The sequence below is a fragment of the Scyliorhinus canicula genome, chromosome 10, assembly GCF_902713615.1.
Source record: "Scyliorhinus canicula chromosome 10, sScyCan1.1, whole genome shotgun sequence".
In the NCBI taxonomy this organism is placed as follows: domain Eukaryota; kingdom Metazoa; phylum Chordata; class Chondrichthyes; order Carcharhiniformes; family Scyliorhinidae; genus Scyliorhinus; species Scyliorhinus canicula.
Window position 1 is genome coordinate 88,851,986 of NC_052155.1, and position 20,680 is coordinate 88,872,665.

The 20,680-nt window shown below is 46.1% G+C and overlaps 1 protein-coding gene across 7 annotated transcripts in view; it reads left to right on the forward strand.

Moving 5' to 3' along the window:
- sntg1 (syntrophin, gamma 1) overlaps positions 1-20,680 on the forward strand; it is a 649,505-nt gene that overhangs the window by 442,315 nt on the left and 186,510 nt on the right. For all 7 annotated transcript variants that reach the window (XR_005462062.1, XR_005462061.1, XM_038809324.1 and 4 more), the window contains one exon: positions 318-372. Coding sequence is in view for 5 of the 7 variants with exons in the window: in XM_038809324.1 (XP_038665252.1) it covers positions 346-372 (27 nt within the window). In the remaining 2 variants the exon portion in view is untranslated. The remainder of the gene's footprint in view (positions 1-317; positions 373-20,680) is intronic.

A 20,680-nucleotide genomic window follows, 5' to 3' on the forward strand; every position in this document is an offset into this window, starting at 1 on the left:
CATCAAGTTTTGATCGTTGGATGTACTGATCAATCATGCGGCAACATGAAAAGGAAATTCTAAAATTAAGACACTTGTTTGTGCTCTTCTACAACAAAGCATCATCTAATTTATATTCTTTTTCTTCTAATTGGTAATAAATTTCAATCTTCATTTTTATTTTGTAAAGCAGAATGTCAATGCATTGAGGGATAGAATATGCAAACAACTTTACATAATTTGCAACATTCATCAATTATGCAAACCTTCTTGTTCATTATAGCTTAATTAAATGCTCTCTGACTAGGCTGATGCCTTTATCTCTGTGTGTTTTACAGGCCAGCAATTTTCTTTGTGTTGTAGCACATGGATTTCAGGGCTGGGGCTGAGGAGGTAGGTGCAGTTCTGGCTTTTACCTTGCATGTTGGAATAAAACAAGACGGGAAATCTGCTTTGCATGCCCTTAGATCTTTGCATGGCAAAATTTATCTCATGATTGAGGGTGTGGGGGGGGTACTTGCAATATATCCCCAATGTTGCTTCCAGTGATTGCATTGTGAATGCAACAATGCTGTATAGTGGTTCAATCCTCCAGCTGCTGGATGCTTAATAACAGTCATTTTGACAGGTGAAAAAAGGTGAACTTTTTCTTTGTGATGAATTTACACCAAAGACCAGGCAAATGATGAAGAAAACATTCAGAACTGTGTAAATAAAACAATTTACAAGGCCTAAAAAACACAAAGAAGGTCATGGAAAGTGAGCAATTTGTGTTAGAATTACAGTTAGAATTACTCTTTCGGAATGCTTTCTAAGAGTAGTGCACACAAATGTTATTTTTCAAAATAATAGGATGACATCTTTAAGTCACTGTGAAAGGACAGATGGAGTCTTGGTTTAATTTTTCACACAAAAAATAACTTTCCACGGCATAGAAGTACTTCAGTTCTGTACTGACGTGTCAGAATAGACTTTGTGCTCAAGTCCCTGCAGTGGACTTGAAACCACAACTACTGACGCGAAGATAAAAATTCTACCAATTTTAGTTGTCTTACAGATGCAGAGATGTAAGTAATGAAAACAAGCCAGGGTCGGAATGAATGTTAGCAATCATGGAGCTGCATTCTTGAACGCAGGAAGTATGAAGCGGAGCTGCAGATTGTTGTTGTGACAGAAATCTGGTGGTCTGCTTGAGAAAGATTGTGGCCGGGATTTTCCACCACCCTCCACAGTACATTTTGCAGAGGTGGAGGCGGCCTGCCATTAGCTAGTAGTGGGATTTTCTGGTCTCGCCGCTGTCAACGGGTTTTCCCGTTGTTTGAGCCCTCCACTGCTGGGGAACCCAAGGTAGAGGCTGGCCGTCAGCAGGACTGGAAGGCCCTGTTCGGTGGGAAAGGCCAGAAAATTCAACCTGTCAGTCTCAAATAAGCTCAGACCATTAAATCAACCGTATTCTCCAAATATCTTGGCCAACGTTCCTCCCTTAATCAACACCACTATAAACAAATTGACAGATTTTTCATCACAAGTATAGCTCCATGCACCTTACTGTGCACAAATACTATTGTGTTTTCCTGCAAAATAGTGCACATCAAAAATAATAAATTTGTCGTAAGATGTGTTGGGACATTCTGAGAAAGTGATCTGCAATTCAATTTTGATCTTTCTTTGTAAAGTAGAAATGTAGGTTAATGTTTGAATGACAGTAGAAAGACTAATCGGAATCCATCTGTGGTAGAAATAGGGTGGTGTGAATCAACTCCCACAAAAATAAGATGGATTGAGTTCTTGTTTTGACATGAAATCAGCACAATACCTGTGGAAATTCCAGGCATCAAATTGCTTAAAGGGAGTAACTGGTGCCAGTGAACCTGAAAAAGCATCTACAGCAAACTTAATTTCTGTTACATCTGGACTTAAATATTTAAATGCCCTCCTTATCAACCTTCCATGCTGCATCTAATTTTAAACTATTTCAGTCACAGCATATCCTGCACCATGTTTGGGGGCAGCAGGGTAGCATGGTGGTTAGCATAAATGCTTCACAGCTCCAGGGTCCCAGGTTCGATTCCCGGCTGGGTCACTGTCTGTGCGGAGTCTGCACTTCCCCCCCCCCCTGTGTGCGTGGGTTTCCTCCGGGTGCTCCGGTTTCCTCCCACGTCCAAAGATGTGCGGGTTAGGTGGATTGGCCATGCTAAATTGCCCGTAGTGTCCTAATAAAAGTAAGGTTAAGGGGGGGGGGGGGGGTTGTTGGGTTACAGGTGTAGGGTGGATACGTGGGTTTGAGTAGGGTGATCATGGCTCGGCACAACATTGAGGGCCGAAGGGCCTGTTCTGTGCTGTACTGTTCTATGTTCTATGTCTTACTCATTCATCATCCTGTTCTTGTAATCATTGGTTCTGTAGGATTTTGACCTCCACAATAAATCCCAAAAAGGACAATCACTAATTTAGAATGCGCACAAACAGGGTTTATTTGGAGCATGGCATGATACACAAGTTAACCCTGTGTTAGTCTTAGTTTAATGTCTCATTTAAAATAAACTTCCCATAGTCTCGCTGTACCTCGGTGTTGTGCTGGAGCGTCAGGATAGATTTGTGCTAAAGTCATGGTTTTTGAACAGCCAAACAGAGGGCTGAGATGAACCTCAAGGAAAAAATATAACCAAGAAAATGTCACACAATCATAATTGGATTTCAATGATATACAATGCAGAATAGTATTTATCGAGTAGATAATGTAATGCATCTAAAGACTTTTCCATTTTCACAACTTTTCTTTTCTTTACACAAATTATTTTCCCTCACAACTTGTGTATTGTCAGAACAAACAACCTGGTAAGCACATTTTGTAATGGTCTCTATTTTCAAAACAAAGCACTGGCATGATTGATCACGCTAATAAAATGGACATAACTTATGGAACAGGGTTTGATATGTGAAGTATGCAATACCTTTTGTATTTATCTTTCATACAGTTCCTGCTTACAGACCCTGGTTTACCCAGGGTTCACAATGTCTCCATGCTGGTGTGACACATGTTGTCTGCAAAGCTCACTCTCTTCCATTGAAAGTGCAGAAATCCAGAAGTGTCCACGTCCACAATGTTGTCGGCAATATGGGACAGTTGTTACAGGCTCCTGATACCCCTTACCCCTTACTGATAAAAATTATCTGCACCGGGAATGGGGGCGAGTATTTGGGTTCCACCTTCCAATCTTACACTGTGGCACTGCATCAGGATGGTAATACTCATTCCGTAGATTTACAAGATAACCTGCTTCATATAAAAAATAAAAGTCCCAGCTCTATTCATAATCACTGTGTACTGTAGCCAGCCCAGCACCTTATATTTGGATTCACCCATCTCAACAAGTCGAAAATATATATCCTATTCCTTTAAGTATGCAAAATACTATTGATCATATTACTGAACCTGCATTTAATAAATTATGATATTTTCTATCTGCAGTTAATTCCTTTATTTTAAGCTTTTATATTTTTGTTGCTTTTACCTGTGTCCCTGCAGTGCAGTCTCTCAGTAATACCCTTTCTTAATTCTTTCCTTCATTTTGGGGGGGATTTGGGACCAAATCATTCACTATTTAAATAAAATAGTTGCTAATACTGAAATTCTGAAAGAAAAGAAATAGAAAATGCTTCAAAAAACAGAAAATAGGGTTTTGATAAAGAATTTCTACTAATTTTACCCATGAATTTGACACTTAGTTATATATTCCTAATATGTTTCAATTTTTCATGCTCTCTCATTTACCTTGGTGGCTATTATCTTGAGAATACTTTATATTGGGGTTAGGGGTAAGGTGGTGCTTCTTAAATTCTGTGCATGCGAACAATCACTTTATTTCTGAGATCTTTTCATTTTCACCCTACAATTCACAGTGGTGTGTGACGAATACAGGGAAAGACTGCTGACATGAGCAGGCTAAGGTAAAAACTAAACAAACAAATGGGAGCCGGTCATTATTTTTTTCGTCAGTATGTGAAGGCATTACCAAACTGTTAGTTGGAGCTCCAAATAACGAGGTGAACTTAATGAGCTGCTCGCTTAACAATTACAAAGACTAATATTGCAAAATAATAAAATATACTTTGGGGGGAAAAAAGCCTTAAAGTAAGATTTTGGAATGTACATTTAAACCCTAGAATTGCACTGTTGTTTGTTCTGTATTATCACCTGCTTAAAGCTGTACATTTAGTTCAGAAGTTGTGCACAATAGAAAATGTCTGCCCTGTGCATCACATTGCAATGTTTAGAAATTTCCTGACTGCACAATATGTTGGAGCAAATGAACTCTGATTAAGATACCTCAGGGAAGCCTGGTGTCTATTTATTAGTGAATGTCATTATTTAACACAGCCAAAATGTAACATTGGTAAAGAAATTGGATTACGAGGAGAGATTGGGGAGACGGACTGTGCTTGTTGTCAACCATCTCCACCTTGGCACCATTGATGGTTGACAGCTTCAAAATCCTCGATGTGCACATCATGAACAATCTATCCTGGTCCACCCACATCGACGCTACAACCAAGAAAGCACAACAACGCCCATACATTCTGAGGAAATTTGGCATGTCCACATTGACTCTTACCAACGTTTATAAATGCACCGTAGAAAGCATCCTATCTGGCTGCTTCGCAGCCTGGTTTGGCATCTGCTCAGCCCAAGACCGGAAGAAGCTACAGAGAGTTGTGAACACAGCCCAGTCCATCACCAAACCTGCCTCCCATTCATTGACTCTGTCTACACCTCCCGCTGCCTTGGAAAAGTGGGCAGTATAATCACCTTCCACCTGGCTTATTCACTCTTCCAACATCTTCCATCGGAGAAGAAAATAGAATAGCAGGAGATAGAAAAGTCTGAGAACACCGACAGCTTCTTCTCCTCTCCCCCCCCCCCCCCCCCCCCCCCCAATTACCAGACTACTAAATAACCATCTTATACACTGATCTGATCTCTTCACACATCTTCTCTACTGAGTAGTACTACACTCCTGTATGCTTCACCTGATGCCTGTGTCTGTGTATTTATGTATGCCCTATGTTTGTTTCATGTATGGAATGATCTGTCTAAACTATGCGCAGAACAATACTTTCCACTGTACCTTGGTCCACGTAACAATAAAGAAATCCAATTCAATCCCGTGTGCTGGCTGGGCGACACAGCCTTACCAGATGGATGTAACTCGGGGAAGCTGATGGCCACTGCCCATAGGATACTCCGGGTTCCCACCCAGCACCTCCTTCTCCCGGTCTGTGCCCATCAGGCCCTGGGATTCACCTTGGGACGGAGGGGAAGCTGGTTCAAATACCAGCTGGCCATGCATCAACAGCTCTGCAATGTGCGCACTGTTATGTTGATGCCCTCGGCAATGCTCTTCAGTGACTGGGCCATCTTCTGCAGTGACACGCAAATGCCCACCTGCAACTGGGACAAGCTCCACAGTGCCTCGCCCATTCCAGTCTAAGAGCAGGACATGTCCCGCTGCACCTCATCAAGGTCAGCATGGAACTGGATTACATCCCCCAGGAGGTTAGACAGTCTGCCAAGGCCCTCAATCATACTGTCACCGACTGCGCCATGTCTTGGACACCTTCACTGATGCTGCTGACATTGTGCACCAGGCTCTCCACTGTGGTTGCCACCCTTGCTGTATTGGCCTCTGTGCCACGCATTGCCGGCAACATCTTCTACGCCCATAGCCTCTGGGAATCCTCCAATCCGCTATGGACCTGCTGGAGTGTCGCTGACATCTTCCTCTTAATATCCCGGCCGCACCCTGATGTCTCCATCAGCTCCAAGTAACCCTGTACCAGAGGCTCAGCATCAGGCTGGGACCCAGCTAATTCCTGGGATTTAGTAGCCCTCCAGCTGCTGTCTCGCCTTCACCTGATGTGCATCTGCATCTGTGTGGTGCTCACCAGATTGTGCCCCAGAAGCCTGTTCACCAACAGGCGTGTCTCTGCACTGGTGGAGGGTGGGGATGACAGCTGTGATGCATCGACTGTGACATCCTCAGAGCTCTCCTCTGAGGTGGTCTCATGGGAAGCGGTGGGGGGCCATCCCGAATGGGCCCACATTCCTGAATGGAGAACCTACGGGAGATTGAACATGTGGTCAGTGGGAAGGATGGGTCAGTCCAAATTGCAATAACAACTCGCATGTGACAGTCCATCTGGGTGAGCCCTGGTGGATCCTCACCTCTGCGCCTGGCGTCAACCTGCACATTGGTAACCGCTCTGAACTCTGCCACCAATGTCACCTCCAGTGCCCATTCCTGGACGATGGTGAAGATTCAAATGACCGGCACTCCTCTGCCATGTTACGTTCTGTGTTGTGGCCATAGTACACATAGTACACAAAACATCTAGTTCTTTGACTAGTAAGATTGTTTTATTAACAAGATGAATACGTGGGAAGATAACTGACGAACTATGATACAAATGGCTATGAATAAATTAATTCAGTGAATTCTCCTGAGCTACTTCTAGTGCGACTGTCCTCTACTATGACTTACTACTAACTACCGGATCTCTTGAGTCACATGGTATATCTCTGTCGCCACCAACTGCTGAGAGGTGACATTGATAACTGTATACATTGATCAACAACTATATGCAAAACTGTGCACAGGCATATCACCACATCCCCCTTCCTTTGGAAGTGTTAATATTTACATACAAATGTAACTGTGCTTTCCAAAATATGGGGCTGTATTCTCCGTTTCAGCAGCTAAATGCTGCTGCCAGCAGAGTATGTATGGTCCTTTCCGACCAAAAGAGTGGTGTGAAATCCTCACCGATTCTGGGACGAAAACGGCTGGAGAATGGCCAGGTCCCAGGCCGCCCATGCGCGCAGATGATGACCTGCAGCGATCGTGCCATACAATATTGCGGTGGGAGTGCGCGGACCCAATTTGCGACCCCGCCAATTCCCCCAGGCTTCAGAAGCCACCCCCCCCCCCCCCCCCCCCCCCGGCCGAGTGTGGCAGCGCTGGACACAGTCAGCAGCCGCCATGCTGGGTTCATGATTTGTGTGACCATATATGGTCCATCAGGGGCGGAGCATTATGGATGGGCCAGCTGGTGACACATCAATGCCATTGCAATGGTGCACGGCACGGTGACACCAGTTTAGAGGGGGTGGTGCATGGCTGACCATTGTCAAACCGCAACCGGCCCCGATTTTGGCATTAGAGCCCATTCTCTGCCTGATCGCCAAACACTAGTTCACAAAAAGTGCCCAATTTCAAAGTGCAAGTTTTACTGCAGAACCTTCATCCAGCTCTTCATACTCTGGAACCTCAGGAGGACTGAAGAGAGTCATTTCGTACAGTTTTCATAACTATTCTTCCAGTTCCCCGACCCTTCTACATCTGCTTCATTTTAATGGTTTTCCGTCTGAACCTTTTTCCTTTCTTCCAGTCGATCTGGCGCCTTGTGAATCCCAAGATTTCTAGCTCATCAAATAAGAGAAAGTCTAACTCAGGCTGTGACTTAATCTGGTATGTTTTGTCACTACCTCGTTTATGAAATACTCATTTGGCTCAAACTTAAACTCCAGAGTAAAGTTGATTGGCTTTCCAGGCTCTGAACACTTTACGTTTACATCTTGTAGATGCTTTAAGATAGGCTCATCATGCTCCTGTATCTTACCACTGAGCACATCCATATTTTTGAAGACTGTGAACCAGAGCTCTGGAATTCCTTTTGGTTCGTCCATCTCTTCATCTGCTTTATGTTCCTCCATTTCAACTTTTGCTTGTATCTCATCGGATAACTGCGCCATTATATCTCCGTGCCAGTCGCAATGATCCTCTGTCACATCGCTGTCTGGAATGGACAGCCACACGACTAGGTTCATGCCTCATATGTTTCCAGTCCTATGATGGACTTGCGTTCTGTGTCCACAATGGAAAATGGTATGATGTGACTTCTGTTGTGTACCCATGCTTCGAGTTCACATGCTCCCTGCATCGCAATCTCATCCCCACTGCAGTCTCTTAGTAGTCTTGTTTGAGTAACGACTTTCGTTTAATTCGCAGCATATTCAAATCAGAGAAGCTGAGAAGGTTGGCCCTCACTCCCGTGTCGAGCCTGCATTGTGGCATTCAGCATCACTGGAATTGTCCATCTGTCTCCAATGGTATCAGCATCACCAGCAATATTGCCACAAGTGGTCAGTAAAACTTCTTCACTCGTCATATTTGGACTCATCATGTCCTTGGTCGAGATCAGGTCAACAAAAAACAGGTCTTCAATGGACATCTTATCAATTGCGTTGACTGATCCTGTTTGGTCCACTGTTGGAAGCGAAAAGCATTGCATCGCAAAGTGATTTGTTCAGCCACACTTGGAACACACCCTTCCAAATACTGGACATTGTCGTGGCCCATGTCAATTGCCACATCGCTGGCACAAAGTGGCTGATCCGGTCGGCGTTTAACATGGCTGCCCGCACTGAGACTATGTTTCTTATTCAACTGCGTCACCGTGTCAATGGCACTGGCGTCTTGTTCCAGATTGGTGGCAAAATGTTCCCGGTTGAGCGTACTAATCTGCTGTGCAGCTAGCTCGCTTTCATGACAAATCTTGATAGCGTTTTCTAAATAAAGCTGTTCTTCTCTTAACAGCCTCTCACATATCATGTCATTTGATATCCCGAACACTATCTGATCGTGGATCATTTATGACTTTAAAGTATGAAAATTGCACAACTACACCTTCTGCTGCAAGTCGGTTAAAAAAACTATCAAAAGATTTTCCTGCCTTCTGGGTACGTTTCTGAAATATATAACATTAAAACATTTCATTTTTCTTCAGAGAGCAATGCGGATCAAAGTGTTTTGTTACTTCATTGAAGCTTCTGCTGTCCACTTCGCTGTCAAAAGCAAAGGTATTGCAAATTTTTATTGCTTAAGGACCTGCTACCGTGATCAGCAATGCAATGAGCCTCTCATCGGGCTGTGCCTGCAGGCCAAGGGCTGCACATGGAGTTTGAATTGCTGCTTAAAAACATGCCGATTCTCATCTACATTACTGGTGACTTGAAGTGGGTCAGGTGCCTTCAAACCTTTCATCTCTAACATCACAGTCTTTCTGTGTGTTGTGTTCCAGTTGGCCGTAGTTTACCAGGTAGGCGGACATTTTTCCTTTTTCTTCAGCCTGTTTCGTCCCGTATTGTCCTTTGTTATCTTCGATTGTTCAACATGCTTGGTACCATGTTATCATCTGTGTTGTGGCTATAATACAGATGCACACAGAGCATCTAGTTATTTGACTAGTAAGATAGTTTATTAACAAACTGAACACGTGGAAAGATAACTAATGGACTATTACGTAAATGGTAACAAAATAAATGAGCTCAGTGAATTCTCCTGGAGCTACTTCTAGTGCAACTGTCCTCTGGTAAGGCTTACTACCAACTACTGGATACCTCGAGTCACATAGTAGATCTCTAACACCACCAGCTGGTTGGAGGTCGCATCAATAACTATGTACATTGATTGACAACTATATACAAAGCTGTGCACTGGCATATCACCAGGGCATCGTTAGCCATACACGAAGGTCACAGGGATTGGGGGGGGGGGGGGCAGGTTGTGTGAAAGGAAGATTAGAGTGAAGGGTTGGCTTGAGGGTTGGCTTGGGGGGGGGCAGATGGAGAGTTAGGAGAGTAGGGGGAGTCTGTTCACTTTGGGAGGGGGTGTGGGTTTCGGGTGGAGAGGGCGTGGGTAGTTGTGGTGTCAACTCAACATACTACCCGGTGTAGGTCATTGACCTCTTTGTGGCACTGGAGGCCAGTCCTCCTAGTCAGGCTGCCCGAGCTTACAGCCGCTGCCACTTCAACCCAGGTGGCACTGGCAGGCCTGTGAACTCTGGGACCCTCGGGGAAACAGGACCTGGCCTCCACCACATCTCGGAGCCTTTCCGTGTCTGCATCTCAAATCGAGGGGCTGGTCGTCTCTGTGCCATGCCTGTGAACTGAGTGGGGTTGGCTGTGCAACTACTGTTTAAGTGCTGCTCAACCTTATTATCGGGGGGGAGGACTGACGAGCCTGGTCCCTGCAAATCGGCTGGGGAGCCTTCATTAGTGGCTTGAAGCCCATGGGACCTTGTTAAGTGGACCAATTAACGTTGAACAGCATTGCTGGCCTCGCCAGGAAGCTCGCGGCAGTGTCCACTCGTTTCCACGCTTATAAATCTTTCAGGGGATTCGCGCCCTTCATTTCTCTTGAAATGAATTTGAATCTGGCATTTAGTCAAGGGGATACCTAGGCATTTGGCAGCTATGATATAATAAAGATGGAGAAGAGGCCAATCATATTAAGGGGATACCTAGGCATCTGGCAGCTATGATATCATCAAGATGGAGAAGAGGCCAATCGTATTGAAGAATTCTCACAGACAGTAAACGCAAATGTTTAAAGCACTGATTACCCTTTACTTTGAATGTAATGTCAAAGAGAGAAGAATAAAGATTGGGATAGACACATGGTATTAATGTAGAAGTTGTCATGCCCTTGAGAAGGTAGTGGTGAGTTGCCTTCTTGACCTGCTGTAGCTATGTGGTACAGGTACACCCACAGTGCTGCTGGGCAGGGAATTCCAGTATTTTGACCCAGCAACAGTGAAAGAACGACAATATATTTCCAAGTCAAGCTGGGAAGTATCTTGGGGCTGGGGGGGAGGGGGGGGGGGGGGGGGAATCTCCAGGTGGTGGTGTTCGCATGTCCTTCAAGATGGTAGAGGTTGTGGGTTTGTATAGTACTATCTCGGGAGTTCCTGCAGTGCATCTTGCAGATCAGTGTTTTTCAAACTTTTTAGCCCGGGTTCCATTTTTACCAACCAGCCATCCTTCGGGACTCACGCCGGCAGACCTTCGCGACTTGCGCCGGCCGACATTCGTGACCCGCAATTTTCTATTACCTTTACTGCGACAGGTGAGCCTGAGCTTATATTCTATCGTCTACAGTGGCAGAAAATGAGAAATGACCTCATTGAAACAGGCATTATTCTCTCAGGTCTCTATAGAGCAGATGCAGAATGCAAGTTTTCCTAAGATGGATGGTTTTCCCTCAGATGGTTGGTTTACAGCCTGGGGATATAGTCTGCAAATGCAATGCAATGGTTTTAAACATAGAGGAGGGGTAATTACTTAATTCAACGTATTGTGAATCTTTTAATCTCTAAAATTCACTATCAAAGAGGGTTCTGCAGGCTCAGCCATTGAGCATATTCAAGACAGATGCAGAACGACTGAATTGAATTTTGAAAAAAAATCTTCTGGGTCAGTGCGCTGACATCAGGAGAAGGTGGTGTTTCTCTCTGGACTCCAGGCATGCGCACCGATGAGCGGGCAAGCATGCGCAGCGCGCCCACATTTTTCAAGCCTGTCGCGGCCATCATTTTTAAAGCCGCTCGCAGCCTGCAATTTTAAAAGCCGGCTGCTGCGGCCATTGCGCCTGAATTTCCACGATCGTGAATGCCGCGATGGATGGCTCCGTGACCCGCCCCTGACTCACCCACAGGTCGCGATCCCCACTTTGAAATGTCTGTTGTAGATGGTACACACTGTTCCCACTATGCGCCGGTTGTGGAGGGAGTGAAAGTTTTCGAAAGGGGTGCTAATTAAATGAGCTGCTTTGTTCTGGATGGTAAGTATTGTTGGAGCTGCAGTCATCTAGACAAGTGAAGAGTATTCCATCACACTCCTGCTTTTGCATTGTAGATGGTGGATAGGCTTTGGGGAGTCAGAAAATGAGTTACTTGTCACTGGAATCCTAGCATCTGACCTGCTCTTATAGCCACAGTATTACATGGCTGGTCCAGTTCAGTTTCTGGCCCATAGTAATCCCCAGGGTGTTGATAATGATGGATTCAGTGATCTTAATGTGATTAATTGTCAAGGGCAATGGTTAGATCCCTCTTCTTGCAGATGATCATTGCCTGACACTTGTGTGGAGTGAATGTTACTTGCCACTTGGTATTCCAAGCCTGGATATTGTCCAAGTCTTGCCGAATTTGGATATGGACTGCTTCATTAACTGAGGAATCATGAATAATGGACAGTGTACGATCATCAGCAAATGTCCCTACTTCTGACCTTATGATGGCAGGAAGGTCATTGATGAAGTAATTGAGGATGGTTGGCCCTGGAACATTTGCCTGAGGGACTCCAGCTATTATGTCCTGGAACTGAGATGATTGACCTCCAACTACTGCAACCATCTTACATTGTACTAAGTATGACCTCAACCAGCAGAATGTTTCCACCCTGATTTCCATTAATTCCGGTTTTGCTAAAGCGCCTTGATGTCATGTTCTGTCAGATGCAGCCTTGATGCAGAACTTGCAGATGGCAGTGTTCCCATTCTTTTCTATTTCACCAGCTTTCTTTGCGATTTCTTCCTCTATCTTTTTGATTTAACTTCTTGCTCATTCTTCTATATTTCGTTCTACATTTCATCACTTTCTTCACTGAACTCCTTCAATGTCTTACTCTCTTGCCCACATCATTTTAATTTAATTGTTTTTCAAATTCATCAGTAGTTATCACAAGCCAAATATTTGGAGCTTTATTTCTTGGAACTTACCTTTCTCACTCAACAATTAGACTGAGTTATTTTCTGCATCTGACACTTCCGGCCACGGATTATTTCCAAGAAACATGGATACAAATATCCTTAAATTAATGGAATTAAGGGCAGCACGGTGGCACAGTGGTTAGCATTTCTGCCTCACGGCGCTGAGGTCCCAGGTTCGAATCCCGGTCCTGGGTCACTGTCCGTGTGGAGTTTGCACATTCTCCCCGTGTCTGCGTGGGTTTCACCCCCACAACCCAAAGATGTGCAGGATAGGTAGATTGGCCACTCTAAATTGCCCCTTAATTGGAAAAAATAATTGGGTATTCTAAATTTATTTAAAAAAAATAAAAAAATTAATGGAATTATGAATCCAAAAGTTAAAAGTCAACACATGACTTAAGTAAAATAAAGAAATTAATCAGTCATAGGGTCATAAACGTAACAACATGAGTAGATCATTCAGCCACTTAAGGGTGTTCGACCATTCAGTTAGAGTATGGATGATTTGTATCTTAACGCTATTTATCCACTTTGGTTTCGCACCCTTAATACCTTTGATATAAACTTTTGAAGAAAAATTGAACAGGTTTGTAATTGGTAAATTAAAATGATCTGATAGAAATTATCCCACCCATTGAAATGTAGTTAATTCAAAATTGAACAGTTTTGCCATCCATTCAATGTAATTTTTATGACGTGTTGTGTATGATGACCACGAAGGCTCCGGAGGATCCTTGATAGATCTTCCTGTCTGCTCAAAAGCTGTGGTTTGAAGTCTATTTGTTTCAACGCCAGAAGTATAGCGGGTAAGGCAGACGAATTTAGAGCACTTATTAGTACTTGGAATTATAATGTGGCTATCACAGAAACATGGTTAAAGGAAGGGCAGGATTGGCAGCTGAACGTTGGAGGGTATAGATGATTCAGGAGAGATAGAGGGGGATGTAAAAGGTGTGGTGGAGTAGCATTACTGGTTAAGGAGAATTGATAGCCGTACTGCGGGAGGACACCTTGGAGGGCTCATAAAATGAAGCAATCTGGGTGGAGCTTAGGAACAGGAAGGGGGCAATCATAAATGTTGGGTGTTTATTACAGGCCCCCAACTGCCAGCGAGAGATAGAGGAGCACATGGGTAGAGAGATTTTGGATAGTTGCAAAAGTAACAGGGTTATTGTGGTAGGGGATTTTAATTTCCCCTATATTGACTGGGACTCACTTAGTGCTAGGGGTTTGGATGGGGCAGAGTTTGTAAGGTGTATCCAGGAAGCCTTCTTGATGCAATATGTAGATAATCCAACTAGGGAAGGGGCAGTACTGTATCTGGTATTGGGGAATGAGCCTGGATAGGTGGTTGAGGTTTCAGTAGGGGAACAGTTTGGGAGTAGTGACCACAATTCCGTAAGTTTTGGGGTACTTTTGGACAGGGATAAAGTTAACCCTCATGTTAATGTGCTAAACTGGGGAAAGGCAAATTACAATAACATTAGACAGGAATTGAAGAATTTGGATTGGGTGCGGCTGGGGGATAATAAATCAACATCGGACATGTGGGAGTCTTTCAAGCGACAGTTGATTAGGATTCAGGAAAGTCACGCTTCTGTGAGAATGAAGGATAAGTATGGGAAGTTTAGGGAGCCTTGTATAACGAGGGATATTGTGAACCTTGTCAAAAATAAAATGGAGACTTTTGTACGGTCTAGAGGGTGGGGACAGTCGAAACACTAGAGGAGTATAAAGAAAGTGGGAAGATACTGAAGCGGGAAATTAGGAGGGGCCATGAAAAGTCCATGGCAAATGGGATTAAGGTGAATCCCAAAGCTTTTTATTCATAAGTAAAAAGCAAGAGGGTGGCTAGGGAAATGATTGGACAACTTAAGGACAGTCGAGGAATCTGTGTTGAGCCAGAGGAAATGGGCAAGGTACTAAATGAATACTTTGCATCAGTGTTCACTAAAGAAAGGTACTTTGTGGAAGTTGATTCTTGGGTAGGGTGTATGGACAGTCTGGATCATGTTAACATCAAAAAGGAGGAGGTATTGGGTCTTTTAAAAGATATTAAGGTAGATAAGTCTCCTGGGCCAGATGGAATTTATTCCAGAATACTGAAGGAAGCAAGGGAGGAAATTGCTGGAGCCTTGACTGACATCTTTGTATCCTCATTGGCTACAGGCGAGATCCCAGAGCACTGGAGAATAGCTAATGTGATACCGCTGTTTAAGAAAGGTAGCAGGAATAATCCTGGAAACTATAGGCCGGTGAGCCTCACGTCGGTGTAAGTAAATTATTGGAGAGAATTCTCAGGGACAGGATTTATGCCCATTTGGAAACAAATCGACTCCTAAGTGATAAACAGCAATGTTTTGTGATGGGGAGGTTGTGCCTCACTAACTTAATCATGTTTTTTGAAGACGTGACAAAGATGATTGATAAGGGGAGGGTGGTGGATGTTGTTTACATGGACTTCAGTAAAGCCTTTGACAAGGTTCCTCATGATCGACTGATACAAAAGGTGACGTCACACAGGATTAGAGTTGAGATGGTAAGATGGATACAGAACTGGCTCGGTCACAGGAGGCAAAGGGTAGCAGTAAAAGGGTGTTGTTCTGAATGGAAGTTTGTGATTAGTGGTGTTCGACAGTGGGCCTCTGTTGTTTGTGGTGTACATAAACGATTTGGAGAAAAATGTAGCCGGTCTGATTGGTAAGTTCGTGGATGTCACCGAGTTTGGTGGAGTGGAAAATAGTGTTGAGGATTGTCGGAAGACACAGCAGGACATAGATAGTTTGGAGACTTAGGCAGAGGAGTAGAAAATGGAATTTAATCTGGATAAATGTGAGGTAATACATTTCGGTAGCTTTAACATGGAGGGGAAATATACCGTAAATGGTAAAACTCTTCGGAATATAGAAAGTCAGAGAGATCTGGGCATGCATGTCCACAGATCTTTGAAGGTGGAAACTCAAGTGGACAAGGTAGTCAAGAAAGCCTAAGGAATGCTTGCCTTCATTGGATGGGGCATCAAGTATAAAATCTGGCAAGTCATGTTACAGTTGTATAGAACTATGGTAAGGCTGCACTTGGAATATTGCGCATATTTCTGGTCGCCGCACTCCCAGAAGGAAGTGGAAGCTTTGGAGACGGTCCATAGGAGGTTTACCAGGATGTTGCCTGGTCTGGTGGGTGTTCGCTATGTGGAGAGACTGAATAGACTCGGACTGTTTTTATTAGAAAGATGGAGGGTGAGGGGTGACCTGATAGAGGTCTACAAGATTATATGGGGCATGGATAGATTGGATGGGCAGGCACTCTTTCCCAGGGTGGAGGAGTCAGTCACCAGGGGGCATAGGTTTATGGTCCGTGGGGCAAAGTTTAGAGGAGATGCGCAAGGCAGGTCTTTTTACATAGAGGGTGGTGAGTGCCTGGAACAAGTTGCCAGGGGAGGTTGTGGAAGCAGATACATTAACAGCGTTCAAAAGGCACTTGACAAACACATGGATAGGATGGGTATAGAAGGATACGGCACAAGCAAGTGCTGAGGGTTTTGGCAAAGGTTGGCATCATGACCGGCACAGGCTTGGAGGGCCGAAGGACCTGTTCCTGTGCTGTATTGTTCTTTGTTATTTGTTTGTGGAATATGAGTTATTAAGCATGTGGAGGCTCTATTCAGGAAATATTCGGTGGGAGTTTAAATCCTGCAGCTCAGACCCAGGCCAGCATTCCCAATGTCTCCCAGGATGGCACGCAAGTATTGTATGCCATGGCTTGGCTCTTTTTCATTGTCCAAATAAAATGCAATTCGTATGAAGCCTGACCTTGGCGTAGTTATTACATTGGCAATGAGGAGTAAATCTGAGCAGCCTTAAGAGTGAAACAAACAGCTCACAATCTGGGGATCCACCTAGACGTAGCGCTAAGGCCAGAAAAGTAGACACCAGTTAAGTTGGCATGGGTGTAGGGCACAGTTTAGTGATAGGGGCTAGGGCATGTATACCTGTTTTCACATTAAACACCTGTGCACAATGTTACAACCTGCCTCGGTGCTCTGTCAGATGGGTGTAAAGGGTGGGCTGGACTGACCGCAGAGGGGGCATGGGTGGGGTGGAGGGGGTGGGGGGAGTGGGTGGAAGTTGGGGGCAGGGTGGGATCGGGGTGCAGCCAATACTCACCACTCAATGTCTCACCCCCATCCCCCCACCCCCTTCATGCCCCCACCACCGCCACCCCAGGGAATCGATGGGACAGTGTCATGGAGTGCAAGCTCTTATGCAGGGATTACACAGGTGAATGATGGAAAGTTTTACCATGGACAGGAGTCAGATGTCAAATGATGTGGACACCAGAGCTCACCACAGAGCTGCTTGTCATCATCATCCTCCATCCCATGGACAATACCCGCAGTTACTGCCAACCCAGGGCCCACACCCCTTAGTGCGGCAGGTAGGTATCACAGACAGGCTTGCACATGGGGGTGTGGTCGGCTGGAGGTGGAGGGAGTGGTGTGGGGGTGGGATGTGGTGTCCGTGTCCCTGGCCAGTCTACCCCCCTCAATCTATGAATCCGGAGGCGATCAGAGGGTCCTGTGCGTTGGCCCTGGTGCACACGTCATATGGCCTCCCATGCCTGGCTAGCCCCATGTCCTGCCCATCCTTGCCCTCCCCTGCGTCATCCTCATCAGAGGAGGCCTGGCATTCAAACTCCTCCTCCAGCACGTTGCCCCTCTGCTGTGCCATGTTGTGGTGGACACAGCAGGGCACCATGATGAAGGCGACCCTCTCAACTCATACGGGCCCCTTCAGAACAGTGCAGGCACCTGAACTGCATTTTCAGGATGCCGAAGCACCGCTCGATTACACTCCAGGTCGCTGCATGGCCGTCACTTCACTGTAGCGGGCCTCCACATCGGTATGTGGCATCCAGATAGGCATCATCAGCCATGACCGCAGTGGATAACCACTGTTGCCCAGGAGTCAATCCCCCAGCTGGGGTGGGCATCTGGAAGAGGCCGGGAAGCATTGATTGTGCCAGGATGAAGGCATTGTGCACACTGCCCAGGTATTGAGCATAGATGTGCATGATGCGCATCTGATGGTCACGCAGCAGCTGCATGTTCATCAAGTGGTTAGTGTAGAGTGGCATCTGCAGGTGCTTGTAGGGAGACTTGCATCCGATGGTCAACGCCTGGACCCAGGGTGTCTCAGCGCTGGCGGTGAACCCCGCTGCTATCCTGATGGGCTCGGTCCATACGTTGAAATGAATGTATTGGGCCGGCTGGGCATTTAGGGCCTCCATGATGGCACGGATGCACCTGTGCACCGAGCTCTGTGTGATTCCGGACAGGACCCTACTCAGAGCCTGGAAGGACCCCGTGGCACAGAAGTTCAGGGTGACCATCACCTTGACAGCCACTGGGAGTGGGTGCCCTCCCCCATTCCCCAAGGGGGCCAGGTGCTCCATAATCTGGCAGATGTCGCATTGTCCCCTGGTTCAGCTGGAGTCTTTAACGGCATGCCCAGTCCAGCAGATCCTCGAATGACCGGCGCTGCTGTTACATGGGAGGCCTTATTCGGCGTGTCCTTTGCACCTCCTCCTCCCCCTCCTCTGCGGCCTGTTGGGTGGCCGGCTGTCCATCCTCAGCGGCTGCCTCCAGTTCCTCTGGGGCACATTCCGCTGCTGTAGCTCCTCCTCCTCGAGCAGCTCCAACTTGTACAGTTGCAGTGCATTCCCCAGAGTTGCAGCGACTAGGAGGAAGGCCACCAATGCTGATTGAATTCCAATTCTATTGTCTGCAGCGGGTGAAAACCCAACATGTTAGCATGGTGCATATGCCCATGCCCACCAGATCCACTGAGCTACACAGTGGCCGCAATTTGCATTGCAGACTCTGCTCCCGCATGTCCCCCCTCCCCTTTCCCAGCACCCCTGGCCCATTGGTGCTCATGGGGGTCTCTGGCACTGCCACCCAATCCTGATGCCAGGGGTACCATCAGCTGGTGCTGTCCATGCCAACAGAAAGTTCTGTGGCCTCCATCCACCACCCACCTGTAGGGGCTATTGTGAGCGTTTCCGTTGGGTGGTGATGCCCCGCCGGCGGATGGTGGCCAGTTGGGAGGTGTGGTCTCGCAGAGGGTGGGGTGGAAGGTGGGGCCTAGCAGGCACATGTGGTCTGTGCCTGGATACCGCTCCAGTCCTGTGGGGTGGTCACCCTGGCCTCACGCCCATCCGTCTGTCACGCAGCAGCCCCCACCCCTGGCCATTGTTCAGCTCAGCAGCCCGCAGCCGCGACTCTCTGCCCTACCTCCTCTCTCTCCCTCGTCAGCCACAGATCCTGTTTCCCGATTTTTAAAAGGACAAGTGAACCTCGCCGGCGAGAATTCCACCCAGTGGAGACGGAGATTCTTGGAGGCCCCAGAGAATTCTGGGTCAAGTCTGCTTATGATATGCCAACAACATTTATTGTACACGCAGAGTGGAGCACATTGTCATCGCTGTGTTTGGCGTGAAACCGGCACCCGTCACAATTTTGGTGTCCGAACCAATTCTCCGCCCAATCGCATCCATGGTTGAGACAGTACGCGATAAATTGGCGTATGGAATAAATAATGTCACCACTCACTTAGCATAAGCTGCTTCCTTGATGTGCACTCTGACAAAGCAAGGTTCAGACGTGGAGATAGCTTCAACACGTTTATTGAACTATTAACAATTCTCCTACTTGGATTCGACTCTACTGTTGATCCTGCTACAGCTACTCAGACTGACGAACCAGTCTGCCACAATCCACGTGGTGGGTGTGGTGTTCAATCAACCCTGTGTCTGTACTCACTGAGTGTCTCCATTGGAAAGAAGAAGATCATGTGTGCTGTGTCCTTTTTATATGGGTTGGTGTAATGCCCTCCTGTGGTGGTGTCACCTCTGTGTGTATCGTGAATGCCCATTGATCGTGCCCTATCTCATTGATCTATTGGTTGAATGTCTGTGTGTCATGTCTCTGGTGCTCCCTTTAGTGTTTAGCTAGTCTACGTGTACTTACATTAACCCCTTGTGTATTTACAGTGATGCATATCACCACACTGGCGGAGCCCAATCTAGACTTGAAAAAGGCCATTGAGCTTGCCCTGTCCCCCTGGGGAACACAGAGAAAGATCTCAAGTGACACAAGACAGTTGTGTCCTCAGGTGGGCGGGGAGAGGCCATACACAAGAAAGCTTATACCCGAGATGAAGACACCTATGGGAGTCACTCATTGGCTAACCAAAACTCTGTAGCGCCTCCGTGGCAGTCAAGGAAGCCATATGGTAACACCAAGTGCACCAGAGAAACCGCTCCGGAGGAATGCAAATGTCAACTAACGGACTATTGCAAGCACAGCTGAAAGACACAAACAAGGCAATGCTTCCGGACTTGGCAATACATGTATTACCAAGACAAGAAGCCAAGGCCAGCACAGGCTCATGCCATGAAAGTATACCAACTTCCAGACAATGAAATGATGGAATTAGACTGCACCATTACAACTAATATCCACAATAATGATGAGGCTACTCATAAATGGCCATCCATTAGAAATGGAAGTGAACACAGGGGCTACTGTCTCTGTCATTGGAGAATAGACGTTTAATCGCCTCCAGACTGGCATCCTACATTTCGGTTTGGAGGGCACCAGAGCTAGATTAGCCACCTACTCGGGCGAACGTTTACGGATTATGGGAAACATGACGACCCAAGTGACCAATAGACAACAGTCACCCGACTGCTACTCATTATTGTGCGAGGACAGGGACCAAGTCTTATGAGCAGAGATTGGCTGCAGCAGATCAGACTGCATTGGCTGGAAATTTTCAGATTGGGTGTTGAAGGACTTTAAGAAATTATCAGTAAATACCCTGGAGTTTTCCAAGAGGGGCATGGAAAATTAAAAAGAGTCAGAGCCAGAATCTATATCGACCCCAATGCCACGCCAAAATACTTCAGGGCACGAAGTGGAGAATGTAGAGACTGAGCTGAGGCAGCTAGAGAGTTTAGGTATAATAACGCCCATGTAATTCGCAGAGTGGGCCATACTGTTGTTTCCATCCTGAAGCTGATAAATC